The 21891-nt window shown below is 35.9% G+C and overlaps 3 protein-coding genes across 4 annotated transcripts in view; 1 reads left to right on the top strand and 2 right to left on the bottom strand.

Moving 5' to 3' along the window:
* Positions 1-10238, bottom strand: part of LOC147856313 (uncharacterized) — an 87184-nt gene extending 76946 nt beyond the window's left edge. Inside the window, exon 1 of the mRNA XM_087329074.1 lies at positions 9945-10238. Coding sequence (XP_087185200.1) covers positions 9945-10238 — 294 coding nt within the window. The remainder of the gene's footprint in view (positions 1-9944) is intronic.
* Positions 646-4952, top strand: LOC147856314 (alpha amino-terminal protein methyltransferase). Of its 2 annotated transcripts, none has more exons than XM_087329075.1 (8): positions 646-1028; positions 1421-1571; positions 2277-2335; positions 2792-2902; positions 2986-3087; positions 3995-4049; positions 4142-4239; positions 4648-4952. In XM_087329075.1, the coding sequence occupies exons 1-8, from the start codon at positions 696-698 to the stop codon at positions 4777-4779; spliced, it is 1041 nt and encodes a 346-aa protein (XP_087185201.1). In that variant the 5' UTR covers positions 646-695; the 3' UTR covers positions 4780-4952. The 2 variants fall into 2 exon arrangements, with proteins under 2 accessions (XP_087185201.1, XP_087185202.1); XM_087329076.1 differs by having other exon boundaries at positions 649-1028; positions 4651-4952.
* Positions 10239-17831: 7593 nt separating the features above from the next.
* LOC147856312 (uncharacterized) lies at positions 17832-20749 on the bottom strand. Its single transcript, XM_087329724.1, has 4 exons — positions 20634-20749; positions 18852-19509; positions 18451-18730; positions 17832-18276 (listed from the first exon to the last, which is right to left on the bottom strand). The coding sequence occupies exons 2-4, from the start codon at positions 19506-19508 to the stop codon at positions 18239-18241; spliced, it is 975 nt and encodes a 324-aa protein (XP_087185850.1). The 5' UTR covers position 19509; positions 20634-20749; the 3' UTR covers positions 17832-18238.
* Positions 20750-21891: the final 1142 nt, after the last annotated feature.

Raw genomic sequence — 21891 nt, 5'->3', positions numbered from 1 at the left:
TGTAGTTATAATCCCAACCCAAATACAAGTTAGCACGCATGTTTGTAAGGAATGTTATACACACACTCAAATGATTTTAATTACAACATGTTGATGTGGCAAACTAGTTAGAGCAACAATTATTTGCTCAATAGCAAGTGTGAAACATCATGGTCATCCCCATTGTCACCTTCACTAACATTGACACTAATGCATGCATAAGCATGACCACAATTGTGAACAAAAACAAGTTATGCCACATTCGCATTGGGTTTGTAGGTTGTAGGGAGAATTACAAGATTAGGTTGCTTATATATGCTTGATCAAAACTAGTTTGCTAATCACATAGAAATCAGGATTAAACACATCATTATAGTATTTTTCATATGAGGTTGTGAAGATGAATTTACCATTAGTATGAAATGAGTTGTACTAGTTATAAGATTTCATTTGATTAGAAAGCTAGCGAGTCGATCAAAATTAGGCGCTTCAGTTGCTAATATGGTTCTATTTAGAAAGTTAGATAGAAGATCAATCTTCTGATGGTAATTTGTGATTCTTATTTATGCTTAAATGATTAGATGGCAGTAACTTGGATGAGGGGTTAAATTAATGGTGATTATAACTTATAAGAGTAAGTGGGGTTCCCAAAAACACCTAAAAAGTAAGAAAAGAAGGCCTTTGCTGAAGTAAAATAGTTTGGAAGAACGAAGTCAATGGAAAAACCAGGCGCTGCTGAAACAGGTAGTAGTCGTGCTGCTCTTTCTGTTGCCGTCTCTTCCTTAATCTCATCGCCGAAGATGGCTCATCGCGCACGCTTCACTTCTTCTTCTTCTTCTTCTTCTTCCCCTCATCCGCTATCTGTTTCCTTCTCTTCTTCGTCCTCATCTTCTGCCGTGGAGCAAACAGGCGTCGATTCTGATGGGAACACTTTCAGTAGCCGCTCGCAGCTATGGTCCGTGGAAGCGGGAGAGAATACAACCACAGGAACTTGCATTGATCCTCAGAAGAAACTTCAATGGTACACCAAAGGAGTCTCATACTGGAAGGTAGATAAACCTTTCTCTAATATTTTCTTCTTCTTCTTCTTCAAGTTCTGATAGTACTTTAGTCTAGGTGTGTTTAATACAAATGGCAGCTTCATATTCATGGATGGTGCCCTATCCGTATATTAACTTTAACATTTTTGCTCTATTTCTAAAATTTGCTTCTCCTTTTCTCGTAAATCGAAGTTCTTTTGGCCTATTTCTCCATACTATATTTTGTGTCTAGCTCCTTTCATGAAAACTTAAGCAATATTTGTCAATTTTTATGTAATCTCTTTCCTTTCCTGTATTTTCATGTAAATCTAAGCCTTTTTGGTTGGTTTCTACATTCTGCCTGTGTCTTATATTTCCATATAAATCGAAGTCATTATTTCAACATGTTTTTTTTGTCTCAGGATGTAGATGCCTCTATAGATGGTGTTCTTGGTGGCTACGGTCATGTTAATGAACCAGATGTTGCAGCAAGTGATGAATTTCTGATGGAAAATTTCCACAACCTTGCACATCCTTCTTTTTCTGATGAAAGCAGACATTTGGTAGCTTTAGGTGAGAGTCATACCAAGGCCAAATGTTGCATGAAACCAGAGCAGATTATGATGTGAGAAACTGTTTCATTTCATCTTCAGTTGATTTTGGTGTTAGAAACAGTTTGATTTGATACTCAGCTGATTAATTGTTAGAAACTGCTTGATAATTGATTTGATCTTCAGCTGATTCGTGATTTTAGAAACAGCTCCCTTTGTTCATCTTCTGGTTTATCACGCAGAACTATTTTATTTAATCTTCAGCTGATTAACTGTATAAAACTGTTGAATTGATCTTTGCTGATTAGTTGTTAGAAACATTTTAATTCGACCGTCAGATCATAATTTATTAGAAATCTTTGGAACTCTTTGGTTTGACCATCATCTGATTATTTATTCTACCTGTTTGACTTTACCTTCAGATGATTAATTGATTCAATCTTCTGCTTAATAATTGCTAGCAACAATTTTATAATCGATTTTTTAGAGACAGTTTGAGAATTGATTCAAACATCTGCTTAATAATTGCTAGAACAATTTTATAATTGATGTGAACTTTTGGTGATTTCTTGCTAGAAACAGTTTCATTTGATCTTCACTGTATTACTTCTAAAAAACTGTGCTATTTGATCTTCAACTGGTTTGCTTGTTAGGAACTGTGTCATTTGATAGTCAGCTGATTACTTGTTAGAAACTATTTCATTGTGGTCTTCTTCAACCATCGCAGATTGCGGTGCTGGAGTGGGGAGAGTAACTAAACACCTTCTGTTGAGAAGGTTCCATGAGGTATGATACAACTGATAAGGCTTTTAGCTTGCAAAGTTGCATAAAATTGAGTTCAACACGTATTTCTTTACCAATTGACCAAGCTTCCTTTTCATGCATGAAATAATATGAAAATAGGAGAAAATATGATGGATTTATAGAATGGTGTAGAAAACTTACGTAGTTCTTTTGAAATTTGCCCCCATCATGAATATTACTGATTGGAAAGTCCAAAAAAGTGATTTGTGATTCAGTGAATCAGGCACGTTCTCCAAAACTTGCTATGATTTCTTTAGAAACTTCATATATGAATATATAAACATTTGCAGTTGCAAAATTTAAAAAATTCAATCAGCATTCTAATGAACAAGGACACATTTTTTGATAATGAACATCAGATGAGAATCCGATAAAGTGCATATTGTTTTCACTCATCTGAAAACATTAGGTGATTTCAGAGTAGCTTCAGTGTTCCAGGTTGATCTTGTGGAGCCAGTGTCTCACTTTCTAGAAGCTGCAAAAGAGGATTTGAGTATTAACTCCCGGAGTGCAGGAAAGGCTGCCAATTTTTTTTGTATACCATTGCAAGTATGCTTTCCTTTCCTATTACAATACCCATAGCATCAGGCGTTGAAAAAATTCATTGTATCTCATTTTAATTCTATTCACAGGAATTTACGCCACAACCAAATCGATATGATGTTATTTGGGTACAATGGTGTATCGGACATTTAACTGACCAGGATTTTGTGGATTTTTTTAGAAGAGCCAAGGTATGATGCGTCTATTCTGCACTTCAGGACTGAGAAGTCTAAGCTAAAATGAATCTATTGTGTATGAGGTTCTTGAGGTCAGGATTTTTACCTAGCCTATTGCCCCTGTAATCATCTCATGACAGATGTCTGGTGAATGATCTTCTGACAATTACAGTCACATTAATGTGTTCTCAATTGTGTATTTTATATATACGTGGGAAAGTTCTTTAATTATATGGCATTGAATAATCATGCCAATGTGCTAAGGGCTTTCTCTCTGGCTAGTTTTTCATTTTCACCGTCAGAGTACACATTGTTTCTCGTAGATCATTAGAAGAAGAGTAATTATCTACTTCCACAAGAAAAGGAACACTGATAGTTAAATAAAACATTCTCCTTCTATTTGTATGACATCTGGAATGCCTATATATACTGTAATGCTCCCCAATCCCAAGACTCCATGAGGTCTTGAACCTCAATGGAAGTATGCCACCATTCATAGTTCCTATTGGATTGGGAACTAGGAAAGGGAGATTCAAATTTAGGAGGATCATTCTAAGAGACACAGTGGCACACACAGGTTTGATTCATGACTAAATAAAGAAATAGGTAAATAGTTTAATGCATACACATTCACACTAAAAAATCATCACATCATTGCTGTTTCGTAAAGCTCAAACAACATGCTCCTCTACTACCGTTTATTGCACCAAGCATTGTATATGATTCATATGGATGTAACTTTTGCTCTAATGAATCACTTTGGCCTACTTCAAAATATGATTCTTTGTTTATCAAAATTTGTGAATAATGAGTATTTAATGTCTGTAACCATGCGTGTGATAATTAGTTTTCAAGCTCTTATAGGGTTGTGCATTTTGGGGATATGCAATCTTCATCATTCTGGCAGTGCCAATTGTTGCAGGTTGGATTAAAACCGAATGGATTTTTTATTGTTAAAGAAAATACAGCAAAGCAAGGTGAAAGTGATGATTTTATCTCTGAATCTATTAGGTGACTATCAATATGTTTGGTATACATCGATTGACATTTTTGTTGCCTTATTTCCTAGGATTTGTAGTTGACAAAGTCGACAGTAGTGTGACAAGGTCAGATTCGTATTTTCGTGAGCTCTTCGAACAAACTGGTCTTTACTTGTACAAGACAAAGGTGAGATTTACTAGTTTAAGAATGAGAACATTATTTGGAATGATGTTTATTGCATTAAAGCTTTTGTGCCTGGATCTTAATTATATAAAATACATGAAAATTATTGAAAATTATGAGTCTTTTTATTGAACAATATGATGTAAACAAACTTGATGCCTAAATATTTATTTCATAGTACTTACGGAAGTGCATGAAACAATATGGACAGTATGGTGGTTAACTGATTTTAGTTTGTGGTCTTAACTCTTTTCTTTCTCTGGAGCCATAGTTAAATCATGTTATGTTTTTGAGAATTCGATGCAATCAATCTTTGGCTACATCATAGCTTTGACCTTTCTTTTCCTAGTTTATTTACATGCTAATAGTTTTGTTATGGAATATCTTCATGTGTTTTAATGGTTTGTGTAGCAGTTGCAAAAAGGATTTCCTAAGGAGCTTTTTGCTGTCAGAATGTACGCATTAACCACCCAACCAATGAAACCAGGTCCAGAACATCAGACTAAGCCAAAAGCATTAAATCTTCCACGCAAGATAATCTGAAAAAATGGCAAAGTAATGTTTTTGGTTGCAGTATGCCAAGTGATGCAAATTGAGTACGCCTTATTTTTCTTTCATGGTCCACAACTTGTTCTTAGTGGCAGGGACATTTTCATGCTGCATTTGAGAGTTCTATTATTTTAGAGCTTCCCAGTTATAAATTCAGACTTTTTTCATCTGGTGTTATTTGATTGTATACTAAACATTTTTATGGTTAAATAGCATTGGCTCGTTTGGAAAGCTGGAAAATCATGAAAGGCAGAACAAAATTTATGAATGTAGAAGCGATTGATTAACAATACTTGATACCCTTTCTTTTGAATTTCTACAAGTGTAAATTTACCACAGCCAATCTGTCAGAATGTATCCGCCCTTTAGCAATGATACAGTGCTCCATGAGGACTTGACTCCACTTCTGCATATTGTATTTTATCAAACTTTTTATTGGACGATTGTGAACAGCCAAAGGCTTATCTCCACAACTGGATAAACCATGCATGGGGGATTGTTCGAAGCCAGATAGAGCTTTCTCAAGTCTACTAATTGAATTTTCAATAACCATCTCTTTGAAACCTTGTATATTTCTTCTTCAAGGTCCCCAAGTAGGGTTCCTGAATAGTGGATGACAAATATTTACAAGAAGATGTAATGGCTTTTTGGTGCATTCTCTAATCTCTTTCCTGATAGAATGGGTGGACTGTCTGAACTGAATAGTGGATGGTTTAGTTCTAAATTCTAATGAACAAGCACATGGAGAGATCGGATTTATCTCAGTAACAACAGACAGATCCAAGTCATGGGAATCTGTAGGTTTAGGTGCAGCTACTTTTTGAGTATACCTTACAAAACCATGGGTCAAGCGTTTCTAATTGATTGGTCAGTTCTGGAGGTTTTTTTTGTCTAGGATGTTGATGCCTAGGTTGTGGACCTAAAAGTGAGGTAGGGTAGGACAGTGAGAACAAGATGATTAATTGCTATAGTGAGGTCTTCACCATAGGTTTCTATATCTAATTCTGTCTTTGACGATTATATGTGAGAAAGTATAATTCAGATTCATTAAATGTAAACAAAGTATTTCCCAGTTTGAGGGTGCAAATGTTTAAAAGCCTGTTTTTGTTAAGTAACCAATAAATACACTTCATGGCCCTAGGTTCCACAATGTATTCCTCAGGTTGAGGGTGCCAACGTTTAAAGCCTTTTTTGTCAAGCAACCAATAATGCACACTTTATGGCTCTAGGTTTCCACAAAGAATTTCTCAGTTTGAGGATGCAAACGTTTAAAGCCTTTTTTCGTAACGTAACCAATAAATGTACTCTTCATGGCTCTAGGATCTAGGTTTCCACAGTTTATACATTTAACATAAACAACATGCAAACACCCTAAGATGATCCTTTGCTCGGAACAAGGCTGGAAATAAAACCTTCAACATCCGAAATGAAACATTAGCAAGTTGATGATCATGCAAAGATTTTCTCTATGAAGGTTTTCCCTTGTAAAGAAGGCTGGAACGTTCAATCTTGAAGTAAACAGGGTTTTCCTAGAAACTGGTTTCATTTAGGACTTTCAAGGTTTCAATTCCAGCCTTATTCCTAGCAAACAAGACTGGAAATAAAACCTTCAACGTCTTAAATGAAACATGACCAAGTGGTTTATTGCCAAATGGTTTATTCCATATCTTGATTTAATGCATATATATTAAGTGCCATAAGAGGTAACACTGCAGCTCATATAATGTGTAATCTTTTATATAGGCATTCAATTATTGGACTACTTTGAGACATGAAGAGCAGTTCTAAGATAAGTAATAGGTATCATTCAATTCTGAACTCATGCCATGATAATCGAATCTCCCTTTTACCATGCAACAAGTGACTTGTGAGGATTGTGCGAGTAACTTTCCATTTGAGGATTGTGCAAGTGACGTTCCTTTTGAGGATTGTGCAAGTGACTTGTGACCATCTGAAATACTTATTTTTGCATTCAGTCTATTAGAGGCTGGTATATTTGGTAGATATCCTCAGCAAATTCTGGAACGTAGCAGTCTCAACAGGTTGTACGGTGTACCACAGGAGAACCACTAACTCCAGTTGTTTCATACATTAAAAAATGCCATGTAAGTAAACAACTTGCTACGAGGAAGTTGAAATGGCAATAAGATTAAAAAAATAACAAAAGGAGCTTGCTACGAGGAAGTCGGAAGAAAATTGCTTATTTGAAATTTAAATATGATGTTATCATTTCTCCTTTGGATATTTCCCTCCGTTTTTTCTTGGTAACGTTTATTTTGCTTCAACACATATGGTTCCCTTGATTTTAATATGTAACATGTGTTATGTAAGTTTTGTTTTCCGAGGTTCCTAGTAAATGTTTTTGCACTTCTATCAATGGAAAGAAGTTTATATGTGTATGAAATTGAACTTCATATTTGTCATTCAAAACACCTCTAAGAAACCTTCTAGAATTGCATGAAATTGATAGAAGGTCCAACTACGAGCTCCGAATTCTCCTAACGAGGAATTGCATTTCTCATTCAACAATGGGACCCAAACATAGCATATTAGGCTAAAATAATGAAGAGGGGAGCTCGGGTTATCATTTGCTGAAGTGACTCATGAGATAGAGGAACCATGAGAGAAGTGAGGGAACTATGCATGAGTAGGACACATGCAGGAAAATGAAATATATTATCGTTGCAAACTCGTGAAATAGAGGAACCATGAGAGAGGTGGAGGTTTTGTCCATGAGAATGAATGAAAATGTAATATGTTAACGAGGCCAACATGGGAGACTTTGATGTTATGTCTAATAAGAAGGGCAACTCATGATTGCTTGTATGAAGGTTCCTAGGTAGGGGGTGGATTATGTCAAGACCACGACAAAGAAGGAGCTTGGGTCTAGGGCTTACGAGCTCTTAGTTTATAATATCTAATGATAGCCAATTGTCTTTCAATTTTCAAGCTGCCAACCAAGAGAGGTCAAAGCTAGATGTATGATTGATTGACCATCACACTAGCATGAGTATCACCTTGGGTTTGTTTTTATTAAATACAAAAAGTTTTATTACAAACATTGGATGGTTGAAATCTTGTTTTTATCCCTTTAACACGCTTTGATTAACTTGCAATGACATGCTCAAACCTCACTTTAACATGTTATGTAGAATTTACAACATAAGGAAGCACTTTAAAAAGGAAATTGTGTGCTACTAACTAACTTAGTAAATTTTCTAAAGAAATAGAATTGGATCTTATTAGTAAACCCAAATTGATTATGATATTTAGAAAAGGCAATAATAGAATAGGGACTATTAATTGCTTTGGGATGCACTGTAATATTTAGAGAACAGAATAACAGAGTAGATAGGAGTAAGAAAAATAAAAGACTCTAATATTAAGTACATTTGGACGTTCAGATATAAAAAAGGGAGATTTAATTAAAACAGGAGGTGATGGGTGGGAAATACTATATATATACATATTCATACATAACAAAGTAGTCTTAATTTGTTTTAAATTATTATTTTTCTGTATACCCCCCTTTTAAGGTTTAAAATTGTAAGGCTCTCGCTTTTTGCACATTACAATTAAACACTATGCAGGAAGTGAAGCCTATGTATATGTATGCATACATCAATGCATGTATGTATGTAATAATGTATCATGTATGTATGTATAATGCTTTATTATGAGAAAAAACAAAATCCCAATCAGTTCCCTCGAATTAATACTGGCTATAATCATCACAAAAAGTTTTGCATGGCATGCACACTACCATTAATGATCAAGCAAAAGCTTAGTGTTGCTCTTTGCATGGTGACAAATCTTCACATAAGAATGATATGCATGGCATTGCAGGCAAAAAGAATATGTGCAATGTGCATGGAGGCATAACAAATGTATGGGCAACTGGTTGCACAGACATGGAGCCACGAGTGCAAATGTATGGCATGGCAAACAGGCATACAGTTGAGAAATCACCATGTTATACCTCTGTAAAAACCTTAATATATGAAAATGAGCAGAGTTTACCACATAATCATACTATAATTAATTTCAGCATGGGTTAAGATGTCTTCTGAGCTTATTGCTAATAACTTATTAACATACAGAAATACTTTGGATCAACCTTATCATGAAATCAATTTCCTATTTCTATTATTTTGTAATATTTAAACAAACCTCTCTCATCTAAGCGCCTTTTTTTTCTATGCTAGCAAAAACAAACAAATAGTAATAGGGCCCAAATGCCACAACAAATCCCATCACAATTTAAAATTGACAGATACATATATATATATATATATATATATGAACATATTGAGTAATTGTGATTTAATCAAAGAGCTCCTCTTTCTTGATTAAGCAGAACAAGAAAAAGAAGAAGCTCATAAGATCATAGTAGGGCCAAAGTCACTGCAGGCCTCCGTTTATGATCTCTTTCATAGCATAAAAGTGGTGTAACAATTTTCTCAACGAAATTGCACTTGATCCACTATGAGAAACCTAGAAAATTAACCCTAAAACTACAAAAGAGAAACTCTAGAATCACACCTACTTTAGTGATGGATTAGTTTAATTTGCTGCCAAAAGATGTTGCATTGCTGCTTGCTAACATGAATCATTAGCATTCATTCCCTCCTCCTGTGATTCATCTTTTTGCAAACCAACATAGCTGGAGTTATAATTATAACTGCGCCCACACACACCGGCAACAGTTTAGGGTTTAGGGTTTAGGGTTGCCCATTGCGATGCGAATTGCTCATGTGATAGCAATCGAGAAGCTCGCAGAGCTCGGCATCACGGTCGATGAGGCTGGAGCCGTCTACTTGGCGGAGGTAGTCGAGGTGCTTGTTCTCCATCATCCAGAGCAAGTGCTCGAACAGGACAACTTCGCAGGCGATCGACAGACCCCCTTTCTGCTCGAACCCGAACTCTTCCGCCGTCTTCTCTAGCAGGCGGCGGAAGAGGGGGTGATTCAGGTGATCGGCCCGGATCACAAACCTCCTCCTCTCTGCCCCTACATAAACTGCCATGAATCCCTGCGGGGGCCGCGGCCGGATCGCAGTTAACATCATGTCATCCATACAACAATCCTTGCAATTCAGACGATCATCACATTCTTTCAGTTTCAATGCACCATCAACATGTGGACCCCCTCTAGTTGTCACAAATCCTTCTTCTTCTTCTTCTTCTTCTTCTTCTTCTTTTTGGGCTATGCTCACATTATAACCATCATGCTCACCATTACTACCATTACTGTTGCTACAACTACTGCTGCTGCTGCTACAATAACTGGCCTTAGAGATTAAGCTTGTGTTGCTCCTGCTGCTGCTAGCTGCTGGGGAGGAGGTACGGGAGAAGGCTGATGTTAGGGCTTTCACGTGGAGCTTCGAAGGTTTTCTCCATCGACGCAGTATTTGAAGGAGATGAACTAGCTCATGAAGCTTGCTTATCTTCTTCATGTCAGAAATGGAGGCAGGGGAGGGGAATAATGATGATGATGATGATGATGATGATGATGATGAGAGAGAGAGAGAGAGTCTGTTTCTTTGTCTTCTGTTAGCTCTCAGCTCTTCCTGTTTCTTAGATATATATATATGTGTGTGTATGTATGGAGATTATGAATGGATACACATACATACATCATACATACCATGGTACATACGTACGTACGTACGTATATGTATGTATGTATGTATTTATGTATGTATGCATCCATCCACCACACACACACACACACACACTTGTGACTTGCCCTTCCTTCTCTTAGAGAGCCCTTAAACATGCACCTTTTTTTTTTATTGTCTTACACACACAAGTTTACCTCACAATTCTAAAGCGTCTTTTTTGTTTGATTACACTAGGTGTTAGTCATGTAGCTAGGCTAGCCACCTCATATATTATGGTGGTATTCTTCTGGTGCCTAGTTCAATTGTCCGCCCCCCCCCCCCCCAAGGAGGACTACGCTGGCGCGCTACCTGTCTTGTCTTGTACAGTGTGAAGCCCCTTCCATTGAAAAGCTCAGAATGTTGAACATAGTATAACAATCTGTGTAAGTAGTGCCCATAATCCTCACCCATCACACATTGACCTCACCTTTCCAATCACAACTTCTTCACATGCCCTTCCACATACATGGCTTGCGTTTATCATGGATTCTCAAACATGAAGTAAAGGCCCTTGATTAAGCGATGCATGTGTAAGTAAGTATAAACTCTTTTGTACTACGAATCGCTCATTAAATCTCTCTCTCTCTCTCTCTCTCTCTCTCTCTCTCTCTCTCTCACACACACACACACACACACATGTGTGTGTATCATAATAAATGTGGTGACTTAAATAAATCAACAAGAGCTTCTTACGCTTCATAAAAGGCCAAGTTAGATGAATTGTGACAAGAGCTCCATGTTTTGCAAGAATCATATCCTATCCTAATCAAAGCACAAGGCACAAGGAGGACTATGGAAACTTTGTCAATAATTTACCGTCTAACATATAATTGAACTCCCATGATTGATAAAATCCCTATGTAATCTTAGTCTTACCTACAATTTTGGATCTCATATGTTCATCAAGTCATGCAACTCTTCTATTGTTGTGAAAGTCTTGGAAACTCTTGCAATCAAATTAGAAGAATATTGACATTTTCCTCTACATTAATCTAGTTGTTAAGGAAAACTATTGTTTGCAATCCCTTTTGGACAGAAAATATCATTTTGCTTTCTTGTTCTCATATCAATTATAATTTGCATATAATTCAAATGGGGTTTATCATTAATATCTTGAATTTTGTTATATATTCCTCCTAGTCAGAGGCTTAAATAGGTTTTCTTACACTTTAGATTTTAATTGCAATACTATATGGCATGTATGACATGTGCATTATTAAAAGGCATATCAACATTTCTTAATGTAGATACTATATTTTCATTTGAATCTCAAAAAACTACAATTTTGGTTTCAAGGACAAACTTAAACATATGTTAATATGCCACGATACAACACTAGGACAAAGTTCCCAGTGTCTTTTTCAGAAGTCTTCGTTGCATTTACATATACATATACGTTCTTGAGAATCAATTGTAGTCGTTATCCAAAGCTCACATGTAAAAAAAGTAAACATTTATGTTCAAATTTTCTTTCGGGTTATGACATGTATCATTGCTTCATTTTGTTTGTAACTATGGTTCTTTTGTCTACCCACATTGCAGTTCAACATTGATAAACTACAAGGGAATATGCTAGTAGAAGTTATTTTACTTAGGATCGAATGCTGAAAAGTTTTGACATAAATGATCCTATTGCATGTTATGGCATGAGAGACACAACTAAGTGACAATCAACAACAGGAAAAGGAAAAGAGGTAGGAATTTGGTTCTTTTCATCCTCTAGTTGAAACTTGAAGCTTCCTATTGAAATTATAAAGTATGGTGACTCTAGTAACGTACTCAATATGTGAAGTGTCTCAAGAGAGAGACAAAATTGATGTTGAAAACAAACAACCAACAATCTTTAGAATAATTTCAGAATGAATGATTATTGGTCACAATATCTCATTACTAGCAACTACGATTCATTATATAGGAATGTTTGTTAAAGTTGAAGTTACAAACATTTATTAGACTTGCTTCATGTTCCATTCCGTGGCGACCATATTAAATAACATCTTGCAAAGTTAGACAATGATCATAAATTGTTATTGCCTTATGCAACATGATATTTGTACATGCAAACGAATAGTGGATGAAGTATAATTATTACTAAGAATAATACGCTTACCTATAACGAAAGTATATCATTATCCAAGATAATTCAAGTAGCAAGTAGGTTTGAGCCAACAAGATTCGTTAAATCTAAGAAATTAAATACATTCAGAGTTCTAACGTACATGGTTCATGTAGTGTTTATTTAGAAACACCATCAAGCTAGTAACTACAACATTTGAAAGTTTACAAGAATTAGAGCAAGCAAAGGTGTTTGGATAATGTATGCTCCTGGTTTGATGTAAAAACATTTGTAATGTGCCATATATCACGTCATGTTATATGTTTTTTTTCTTGTTAATACATTCAGCTAAATAGCATTGATCATAACATCGAAACATGAGTAACTATGACATTTGAAAGTTCACAAGAATTAGAGCAAGCAAAGGTATTTGGAAAATGTATGCTCATGTTTCAATGTAAGAAAACATTTGTAATGTGCCATATATCACGTCATGGTATACATTTTTTTTCTTGTGAATACATTCGGCGAAATACATTGATCATATGCCACCTTAACTATTACAGGTTGTCGAAGATGCCTAAAATTATTTTCCATATAACTGCCACAAACATGACATGTGCAATGTCATTTTGACAACCTTGTTTTGATCCTTTGTTTGTCTTCATGAACTAACCTCATGGCATGATTTGCTTGCATATTTGTTCACGAAGGCCCACAAACATGTGCTTGCAACATGGGTATATATGTTGATAACAATTCTATCACTTGAGGCGAAACGTTATTGTCATATCTTTCCAATGCACCAACATGACATGTGGTGTGTTGTTTCACCTCAATAACACTCCATTATGGTCAACCAAAGCATAAAAATCAACACAATAGGTCAAACAAAGTGGCGATCTTTTGCTTTATTTAGTTGTTTATTTCAATGACTAGCAAATGTGTTTTGATGAATGTGTATATGTTCAATGTACAACACCGTAGACACGTCTAGACCTTGACTAGATTCGAGGTCACAAGTAATGGTAGGGATTGCTCAACCATTATTTGCAATTAAGGTCAACCATTATGTCGCAAACTTGTTATAAACATTTGAATGACCAAACAAGGAAAGTGGATGGCACTAGCTTCTTCATATGACATATGGGATAGATAGAGTCACACATACATGCATGGTCATATGCAATAAAGTTCCCTCCTCCATCATGTCCTTGTGTGGTGTGTGTTTTTAGGTTGTCCAAACCAAAACCTACTCAAGTTGTTTACCATCATAATATGAACAAAATTGCACTAAATAAATTGCCTACGTATTCATTATTACACCTTAGCTCATATGGATGCTTGCTTGCACAACATATAAACTTGATTTTTCCTATTTAAAAGAAAACAAAATTGTGGTCTTGACCATTTTTTATACTTGAGAGAAAACAATGAATGGTTATACAATCTTGATGATTTACATCTTATCATGGGTATTTTTAGAATTTTGGTTGACATGTAGGGGTATTTTGGTAATTTTATGTTAAATAGGCTTCAAGGGAGGCTTCAAGGGAGGCTTCAAGGGAGATGTTCTGTTGTTTTTCATTATTAATTTGTGCATTAATTGTAGGTTAAAGAGAAAAAATGTGTGACTTTTTCCTCTACTCATGGAACTACACAACTAAAGTATATAGGCACTCCCATAGAATGTCAAAGATGAAGAGGTGTGAATATTGATAAAATGGAACTAGGGAAGCATGAACTTTTGTGTTGGAACATTGATAGCACTAATAATTAGAGCTTGTAAAAAGCAAACATACTAGCAACAACTTGAAAAGTTTAGTTTCTTAGTTTGAAACGTTAATTGGGTGATCAAACCAAAACATGAAAATGATAAAATATAACCGTAACATCTTTTGAGCATCTATACATCCCATCGATGCCAATCAACTTTCATGTCATGTGTCATAGACATTGATACTATTATCCCACATTCATTCTTTTGCATGATTCCATTACTTACAAGTCTAGGGTTGACAAAGATGAAATCATGACAATCAAAAGTAACACGCCTAACTAGTTTGTCAGAGGCATGTTTCCTTAGGCGTGCATATGTGATGGAAACAAGGGAACGCAACACATGGTCATGAATGTAAAAGCTTGAGGTAGCATATGTTTGTGCACAAGGCATAAGAAATTAATATAGTGTACATACTAATGTTAATGGTGGAGAAACTTCCACAACTATTGTCAATGCTATGACTATGATTATTAATAATTACTCTAGGAGATACTCAATTGCTTTTGTGAGTTGATTTATACGACGTTGTTTCATTTTGTCATGGTATTCCAATACTTTTGAGGAGATACTTCATTGTGTTTGTGAATTGATACATATGTCCTTGTGTCACAGTATATAATATTCTCTGCTTCATGTGTGTCATTGGTCCATGGTACTTATTTCACTCATGTGGTAATATGGATTCCTTCTCTTTAAACAATGGTTAAATTCTCTTAATGGTGTATCTTCTTATCCACGTGTATATAATGTTATGTTCTTATGTTCTTTAATTGTATTATGTTATTATGCTCTTTGATGTATGTTGGGATTCTACACATATCTCCTTTTTGCATATAAAAGAAATGTTATATTCTCTTAAAATCTTTTCATTTGTTCTTCTCACATGGGGATGTAGACATCATTCATATTGTAATGACAACACTACTAGGATTGAAGTTTGCAAACGTCTAGTGGCAATCATAATGGTTTGTATTCATATGCCATGATAAGACTAACGACAATAAATGTGGATATGGTTTGCAAAAAAAGACATGGTCACAAATCCTTTTTTATTGAGAAATGTCAAAACAAAAGGCTCTTTAAAAAGTATATGCATGGTGGGCCATTGTTAATCATCAAAAAGTTCTAAATCTCAAAACAGATTACTATCAATTTCTTTAATTGAAAATTGGAGGTAATTTGGGCACACCAACATTTCTAGATATTTGACATGTGCCCCAGCTAAAACATCCAACTTCAATCTATTCAACATATTCTGTAATTAAAATGCAATGAGATCATTAAAGATCACAAACTTAGGCATCTAAAACTCAATGGGATCTGTTGGGTAGATGTTGGCTTCTATGGACAAGAAGGTACCCAAACATCAAGTGTCAAGCGGACACTCAAACACCATTAGCTAAAGGTTCAAGCCAATATGAAATAATACGAAAATACATACATCCATCCATCCAACATACATACATACATACGTACATTATTACATACATACCTTCATATACATTGGGTGAAGAAATTGCATGAGATGTTTTATAGGCCTAATAAGTTCGGCTGATTTGATACTATGTTCACAAGATTCGCTTGGATTTGGTGTTAGATTTTTGATAGACAGACAGACATTCATCCCATTGAAATCGAGTGTGGTCGGATGGTGGCCAAATTTAGAAATGGGGCGTATGCTAGGTGCTACTGCTCTATATATGGAGATGGAGATGGAGATGGAGATGGAGATAGAGGAGTTGTTTGAAGAGACACAACTAAATTGTGTAATCGAATGAATTTGCAAATGGGCGTTCGATTTTACACAGATAATGGAAAGGTGCGACCCCCTTGCACCTCTTCTTCGCCATCGCCATCGCCATCGCCATCCTATATGCTTCTTCCATCCTTCCAAAATTCTTGCCTGTAGCATACTGAGGTACCCCCCCCCCCGCCCGCCCATGTTCAACCTCTCTCTCATTCTATTCAGAAAAACAAACAAAAAACGGGATAAAGAAACCTTCAGATCCTAGCAAATTCCTACTAAACAACGTCTCTGTCTGTCTTTTCTCTGGTTCTTTCCAATTATTATTTCCCGCTCCTTCCTTCAGAATGCGGCGCTCTCTTCGTATCATTACTTTGCTGTGTCGATTCTATCACGCAACAAAAAAACTCGGGGATTGCCATGGTAAAGGTTTTCTCTTTTTTTTTTATCTGTATTATAATTTTCTCAGAGATGAACTCTAATCAAGTCGAGAAATATGTAATAGATTTCTCTTGTCTGTTTGTATATGATTCCTTTTTCCATGATTAGACAGATGCCTTACAATTACAGGAAAATTTTATTTGTAATGAAATGAATCCTTCCAAAGATTTGGTAGTATAGTTCAATCATGTGTCTCATGCACCAGAAGTAGTGACGTTTTCATACTGGCATGTAATTTTGTCTGACCCAGGAAAACTAATTATCTTGTTCGCGATGATTGCATCTAATAGGTCATGAGTAGCTCCGCTACCTTCAGATCAAGACTTAAGCGGGCGAATTTTTGCAGATCCTTGATCATTTTGTGTTGCCTTATACCCATTTCCCACCCACAAGAAGGCAGAGGTGGTAGGACAAAAGGTGATCAAACTAAACAGTATTGAGCCAAGGGGACTCTTGGCCACATAAGCACACATCATGCCACTGAAGGAAAGTACCACGAAAAAGGGTGTCGGAGCCCCTCCAAACAGTCATAATGTTGGAATTACTCGTATTAACACAAAGCCTCGAGTTTGGGCTTCATGCAAGGAATGGTCACTTAGGCATCGACGGAGAATTGTATGGTTAACTGTCACTATTGGAGTGGTTTTTTGTTCGATTATGTGGTATCGACATGTGCAGTACACTCAAGAGATGGCTCGCAAAAAGTCCAAGTGGTGGTGGACACACTAGCATGGAACCATAACAGAAAGCCCTTCCATTGTACAGATATGTCTTTAATTTTCTTAATGATCATAACGTTTCCCTTATGACGCCCCTGAATGTGTAAGCGGAGGTGTTAATTGCATACTCTTCATCTCTTGAATAATTTGGTTCTTCCCTGTATATCACGCACATCATGTGTTTATACATTGTAAATTGTAATTGCTTCCCTGTGTAGCAATTGATACATTCGGGTCTTTCATGCCAAATAAGTATAGAAATATAAGTGATTTAACAACTGTTGATTATCATTTTATATGGATTAGGGTTAACTAAAGCTAACACTTCAAAAGAACTTAATTTGTGAAATTGATTATTTTGTAGAAGAATTTCTTGAGTATCAAGATGGCCAAAAATCTTCAGTGTATACGTGTGACTGCCAAATTTGGCCATTAAAATTTTCATTAGTGTCTACAATTTGAGAAGCCTACAGACTTTAACTTGAAAAACTGCTGCATAGTTTCTATGATTTTTCCATACTATAAGTACTAGTTGGGTATACGTGATGAATGAATGCAAGGACTTCTTCTCTTGATAAAAAGATGGGAGAAGTTCAAGAGTATACGTTTCTGACTAAACTATATAGATCCACTAAGAATTGACTAATAGAACACAAAAAGATAACTGAAGTTTGGGAACAGTGTACAAGGTATATATTTGTTGGTCTCAACTGCGCTTGCTCCAACTTCAATCCAACATAACAAGAAATTTTACATTCACTCCAATGAGTGATGATAGATTAGAGAGGACGAAAAAACACACTAGGATCTTAACCCATTTCTACCTTGTACAGCCAAAAAACAGCAATCCTAAGAGCAATTTAAAATAAAGATGTCTTTGCACCTCCATTACTCCAGTGTACATGGCACCAAAAGGCCCGAGCAATTAATAGAGCTTCAAATCAGTGGTTTGTAAGAATTATCCTTCTGGTTAATGTGTCACCTCCCTTTGTTTCTATCCATCAAATGTATGCTTTGAAGGTCTATTGGCCATACAAAGGAAAGTATTGACTACAACTCTGTACTGATTCCAGGAAGTGTTCTCGCCACTGCAAGAAACCAAAAACCAAATTCAATCACATAGGTCCAAGATAAAACATCAATACTATATGTATATATAAATGGATATTCCAGATTTTTATTTTAAATCCTGTGTAGCCATCTTGAAATATTTCTATACTAACTTAAATCATGTTACCATCCGTTTCTATGAATGGGCTTACATTTTGATGACGCCTTGACAACCACAACATACATCGGTGCATTATTTGGAGGCAGTCTCAAGAGAAGAGGATAGAGTTTATTATTGACATGGTTTTTTGCACATACATAAATATCATCGTCTATGTCAGTCTCCTTCTTCAAATCCTCTACAAGCATGTCCAAATCATGACCTTGAAAACTTATTTGTGAATCAAATTCTTCAGGTACTTCACAATCATCATCTGCGACTGCATAATAGATGGTCCGTCCACCAGGCTTGAGGTTTGGGGAAGGAGAACTCTGAAAATTTCTGATGCTGATTAATGATATTTCTTAAACATTATTTTAAAAGTTAAAACACCTAGACCTTCCATATTTTCACTTATGGATATAATTTTTTTGGAAATAGATGAAACCCAACCTCTTGTGATGGATTCTGTACGGTAGAAGGCTTTTGTGAAAAGAAAGTGTTGATTGAGAACGACGATTTGTGTGGTAACGAATCTTTGGTAGACAAAGAAGACTTGTGTGATGATAATGAATCTTTGCCAGACAGTGAAGACTTGTTTGATGATAATGAATCTATGCTAGGAAATGTGTAATTCTGAGACAAGTTTCCATCAATGAAATCGCTTCCCATTGGTTCTACCTCCCATAGTATCCAATCTTGAGTTAAAGACCTGTGTGGCACATCATGTGTTACTGAGTTTCTCCAAGGAGGTATTTTCGTGTTGGCTCGAAGATAACTCCCAAACCGACTCTTAAGCTTTACAGAAAATCCTTCTCTTATAGGAAGCCATGTGACAGCAGAATCTGAGTCAATCAGTTTCATTTGCAACACTTTCTTCCCAGTCATACCAAGAAGAAATGGTACATTTGTTGCAGTTAAGTAGTATCCAAAGCAGCTCTTCAGCTGAATTATAGTTGGATCATGAGGATCAAGTTCTACTATCCATAACACATTAGACTTTGAAGTATTCGTGGTCTGAGAGATTGTACATTCATCGTCATCAGCAGATAGGTATCTTCCATGATGGCTTTTCAGTCTTACTGCATTGGACTTCTTAAAAAACTCCATCCTGCATAATGTTTGAATATATTCAGTTAACACATGGTACAACATAAACATTTAAATTTTAGCCATAGATTGTCATCATATCGAAATAGAGGAACCTGCAAGTTAAAATAGTTTGGATAATTTGAATTGACTGCCATTATGGAAATATTGAGCAGCTTGCAAGTTAAAATCGTTTAAATGGCTTGAATAAATTGCCATTTGGAAAATTAGAACTTGCAAATTAAAACATTCCAGTCCACTTTGGAATTAAATGGTTTGATACTCTAGATAAAGGAGGCAAACAGATATAAGAATACATTATGAATATTTTATCTAGTGAGGAACACACCACATAAAGAATGCACTGATTCCAATGGAGAAATTCTCACTCTCTAGATTTAGTTCAATGTTCAAGGTTCAAGGCATGCCATCATCTTTGAAGGAAAGATTTTTTCACAGTAACTAGCGTTACAACACAAAGTCTACTGGTATGACAAGCAGCTATATCGAAATGTTTCTCCTCCATTTTTTGACAGTTCTGTCCATAGCTATTTCCAGACCTTAGTGTGTCATTCATAACAAGCAGCTCTACTGCCGTTATAGGCTACTGATATTATAAGAGGTAATGGAAATGAATGATCGAATCTTCACTATTATCTAAAAAAATTCAAATCTTCCAGTTGATTTTTTCATAAAAGGAAAGCCATTCGTTACAGGCAGCTGATATAAACGAGGCGAAGGAATGACTCTTCAATATAAACCTAGCGATTTTAAACCCTTGCGTTTCTGTCATAACAAGAAAATTTGCTCCAGACGACTGATTCAAAAGTCATTCCTTTCAACTGGAGAGAACGTTTCGCTACAACCATGGCTATCTCAAAGCTTAGTGTTTCTTTCATTAAAAGATGGGCAAGAAGAAATGGAAATGAGATAGATAGATAAATAGATAGAGATGTTCCACTGTAACCGATTGCTATTTGGTAGCAATGTTTCTTACTTTACGAGAAATATTACAAACAGGAAATGGAAATGAAGGAGAGACTATTCATGTCACTATACGCCATATATATTTTAGACTTTTTGGGGTTGTTTGTCAATGAAGATGTGCAGGAGGCAATAGAAAGAGAAGGAGAGCTAGCAGCATACCTTGCAGACGAGATAGGAGTGTGTGTTGAGAGAAATCAAAGAAGCTTAAACTTCAAAAATAATAGTAATCAGAAATATGTCTGGTGAGTCTGCAACTGCGTCGAAACTCTCTCTCTCTCTCTCTCTCCCTCCCTCCCTCCCTCCCTCTCTGTCTTTTGCTCTCTCTTGCCCTCTCTTGTTCTCTCTTTCTCGTCTGTATGTAATATGTGAACCAGACTGGCCTCTATTCTGAGTTGAGCCACAAAACTTCTCTCTTTTCCCGCCTGAAGCGCAGAGAGATACAGGAGGCTATGGAAAAAGATAGACAAAGCCAGACGATTCAAGCTATGGCTTCTTTGTCTGCGCTCTCTTCCTTCAAAATCAAATTCTCCTGGAGCTGCTGCAGCTTCTTCTTCTTCTTCTTCTTCTGTAACAAGCGATGGCAGGAGCACGGCAGTGGAGAGCGATGTACGATCGAGAGGGTAAGTAGTAGCAGCAGAATATGAATGACTGGGGTTTGGAAAAGAAGGAATGAAAGAATCAAAAGCAGAGAGACAGTTTCCCAGAAGAAAAAGGAAGGAAGGAATCAACACAGAGACAGACACAGACAGACACACGCTCAAATCAAACGTTTCTTCTCTCTATCTTTCTTTTCTTCTTCTTTTTCTTCGTTCTTTCGTTCTTTCTTCCTTTCTTTTGTCTCATTATATACATGTATATATATAATATATATATATATATATATATTATTTAGCTCGTTTGGAGAGGAGAAAAAGAAAACAGCAAAAATTAAGTAAAATAAAATTAGAACAAAAAGAATGGTTAGATATGCATATCAAAGTATTATTAGTTAACGTATTCTACACGTATTTTATCTTTCGAATACATACATACATATACGAAGTATATATTCTTTTGATGAATGGGTGAATACCCCATTTTTTTAACTTGTAGACCGATTCTCTCATGAGTCAAATTTGGCCTTAGAAGACGTTAATATTTCTTTCTTTCTTTCTTTACAAAGAAGAAGAAGGTAGAATATTTATTGAAATACGTATAGCGGCTGACATTATTCTCTTTACAAAGAAGAAGAAGAAAGCAGAAACCGTAGAATACATACATATTCTCTTTACCAAGAAGAAGGTAGAATACATACATATATTAAGTACATAAATATTCTCTTTACAAAGAAGAAGAAGAAGAAGGTAGAATACTTTTAGAAATACGTATAGCGTCTCGTATTATTGTACACGGATATATTGTATGCTAAAAAGTAAAG

This window comes from Azolla caroliniana, unplaced genomic scaffold (genome assembly GCF_043228905.1).
Source record: "Azolla caroliniana isolate FFs.n. ecotype wild unplaced genomic scaffold, voAzoCaro1.0.p SCAF_13, whole genome shotgun sequence".
In the NCBI taxonomy this organism is placed as follows: Eukaryota; Viridiplantae; Streptophyta; class Polypodiopsida; order Salviniales; family Salviniaceae; genus Azolla; species Azolla caroliniana.
This window is presented reverse-complemented; position numbering and strand designations above follow the sequence as displayed.

Coding starts and splice junctions, on each gene's coding strand:
- LOC147856314 (XM_087329075.1), top strand. CDS start 696: ATGGAAAAACCAGGCGCTGCTGAAACAGGTAGTAGTCGTGCTGCTCTT. Junction 2,336..2,791: donor TGTTGAGAAGGTTCCATGAG/GTATGATACAAC, acceptor TCAGTGTTCCAG/GTTGATCTTGTGGAGCCAGT. Junction 3,088..3,994: donor ATTTTTTTAGAAGAGCCAAG/GTATGATGCGTC, acceptor CAATTGTTGCAG/GTTGGATTAAAACCGAATGG.
- LOC147856312 (XM_087329724.1), bottom strand. CDS start 19,508: ATGGAGTTTTTTAAGAAGTCCAATGCAGTAAGACTGAAAAGCCATCAT. Junction 18,731..18,851: donor TACAGAATCCATCACAAGAG/GTTGGGTTTCAT, acceptor AGAAATTTTCAG/AGTTCTCCTTCCCCAAACCT. Junction 18,277..18,450: donor TGTCAAGGCGTCATCAAAAT/GTAAGCCCATTC, acceptor GGTTTCTTGCAG/TGGCGAGAACACTTCCTGGA.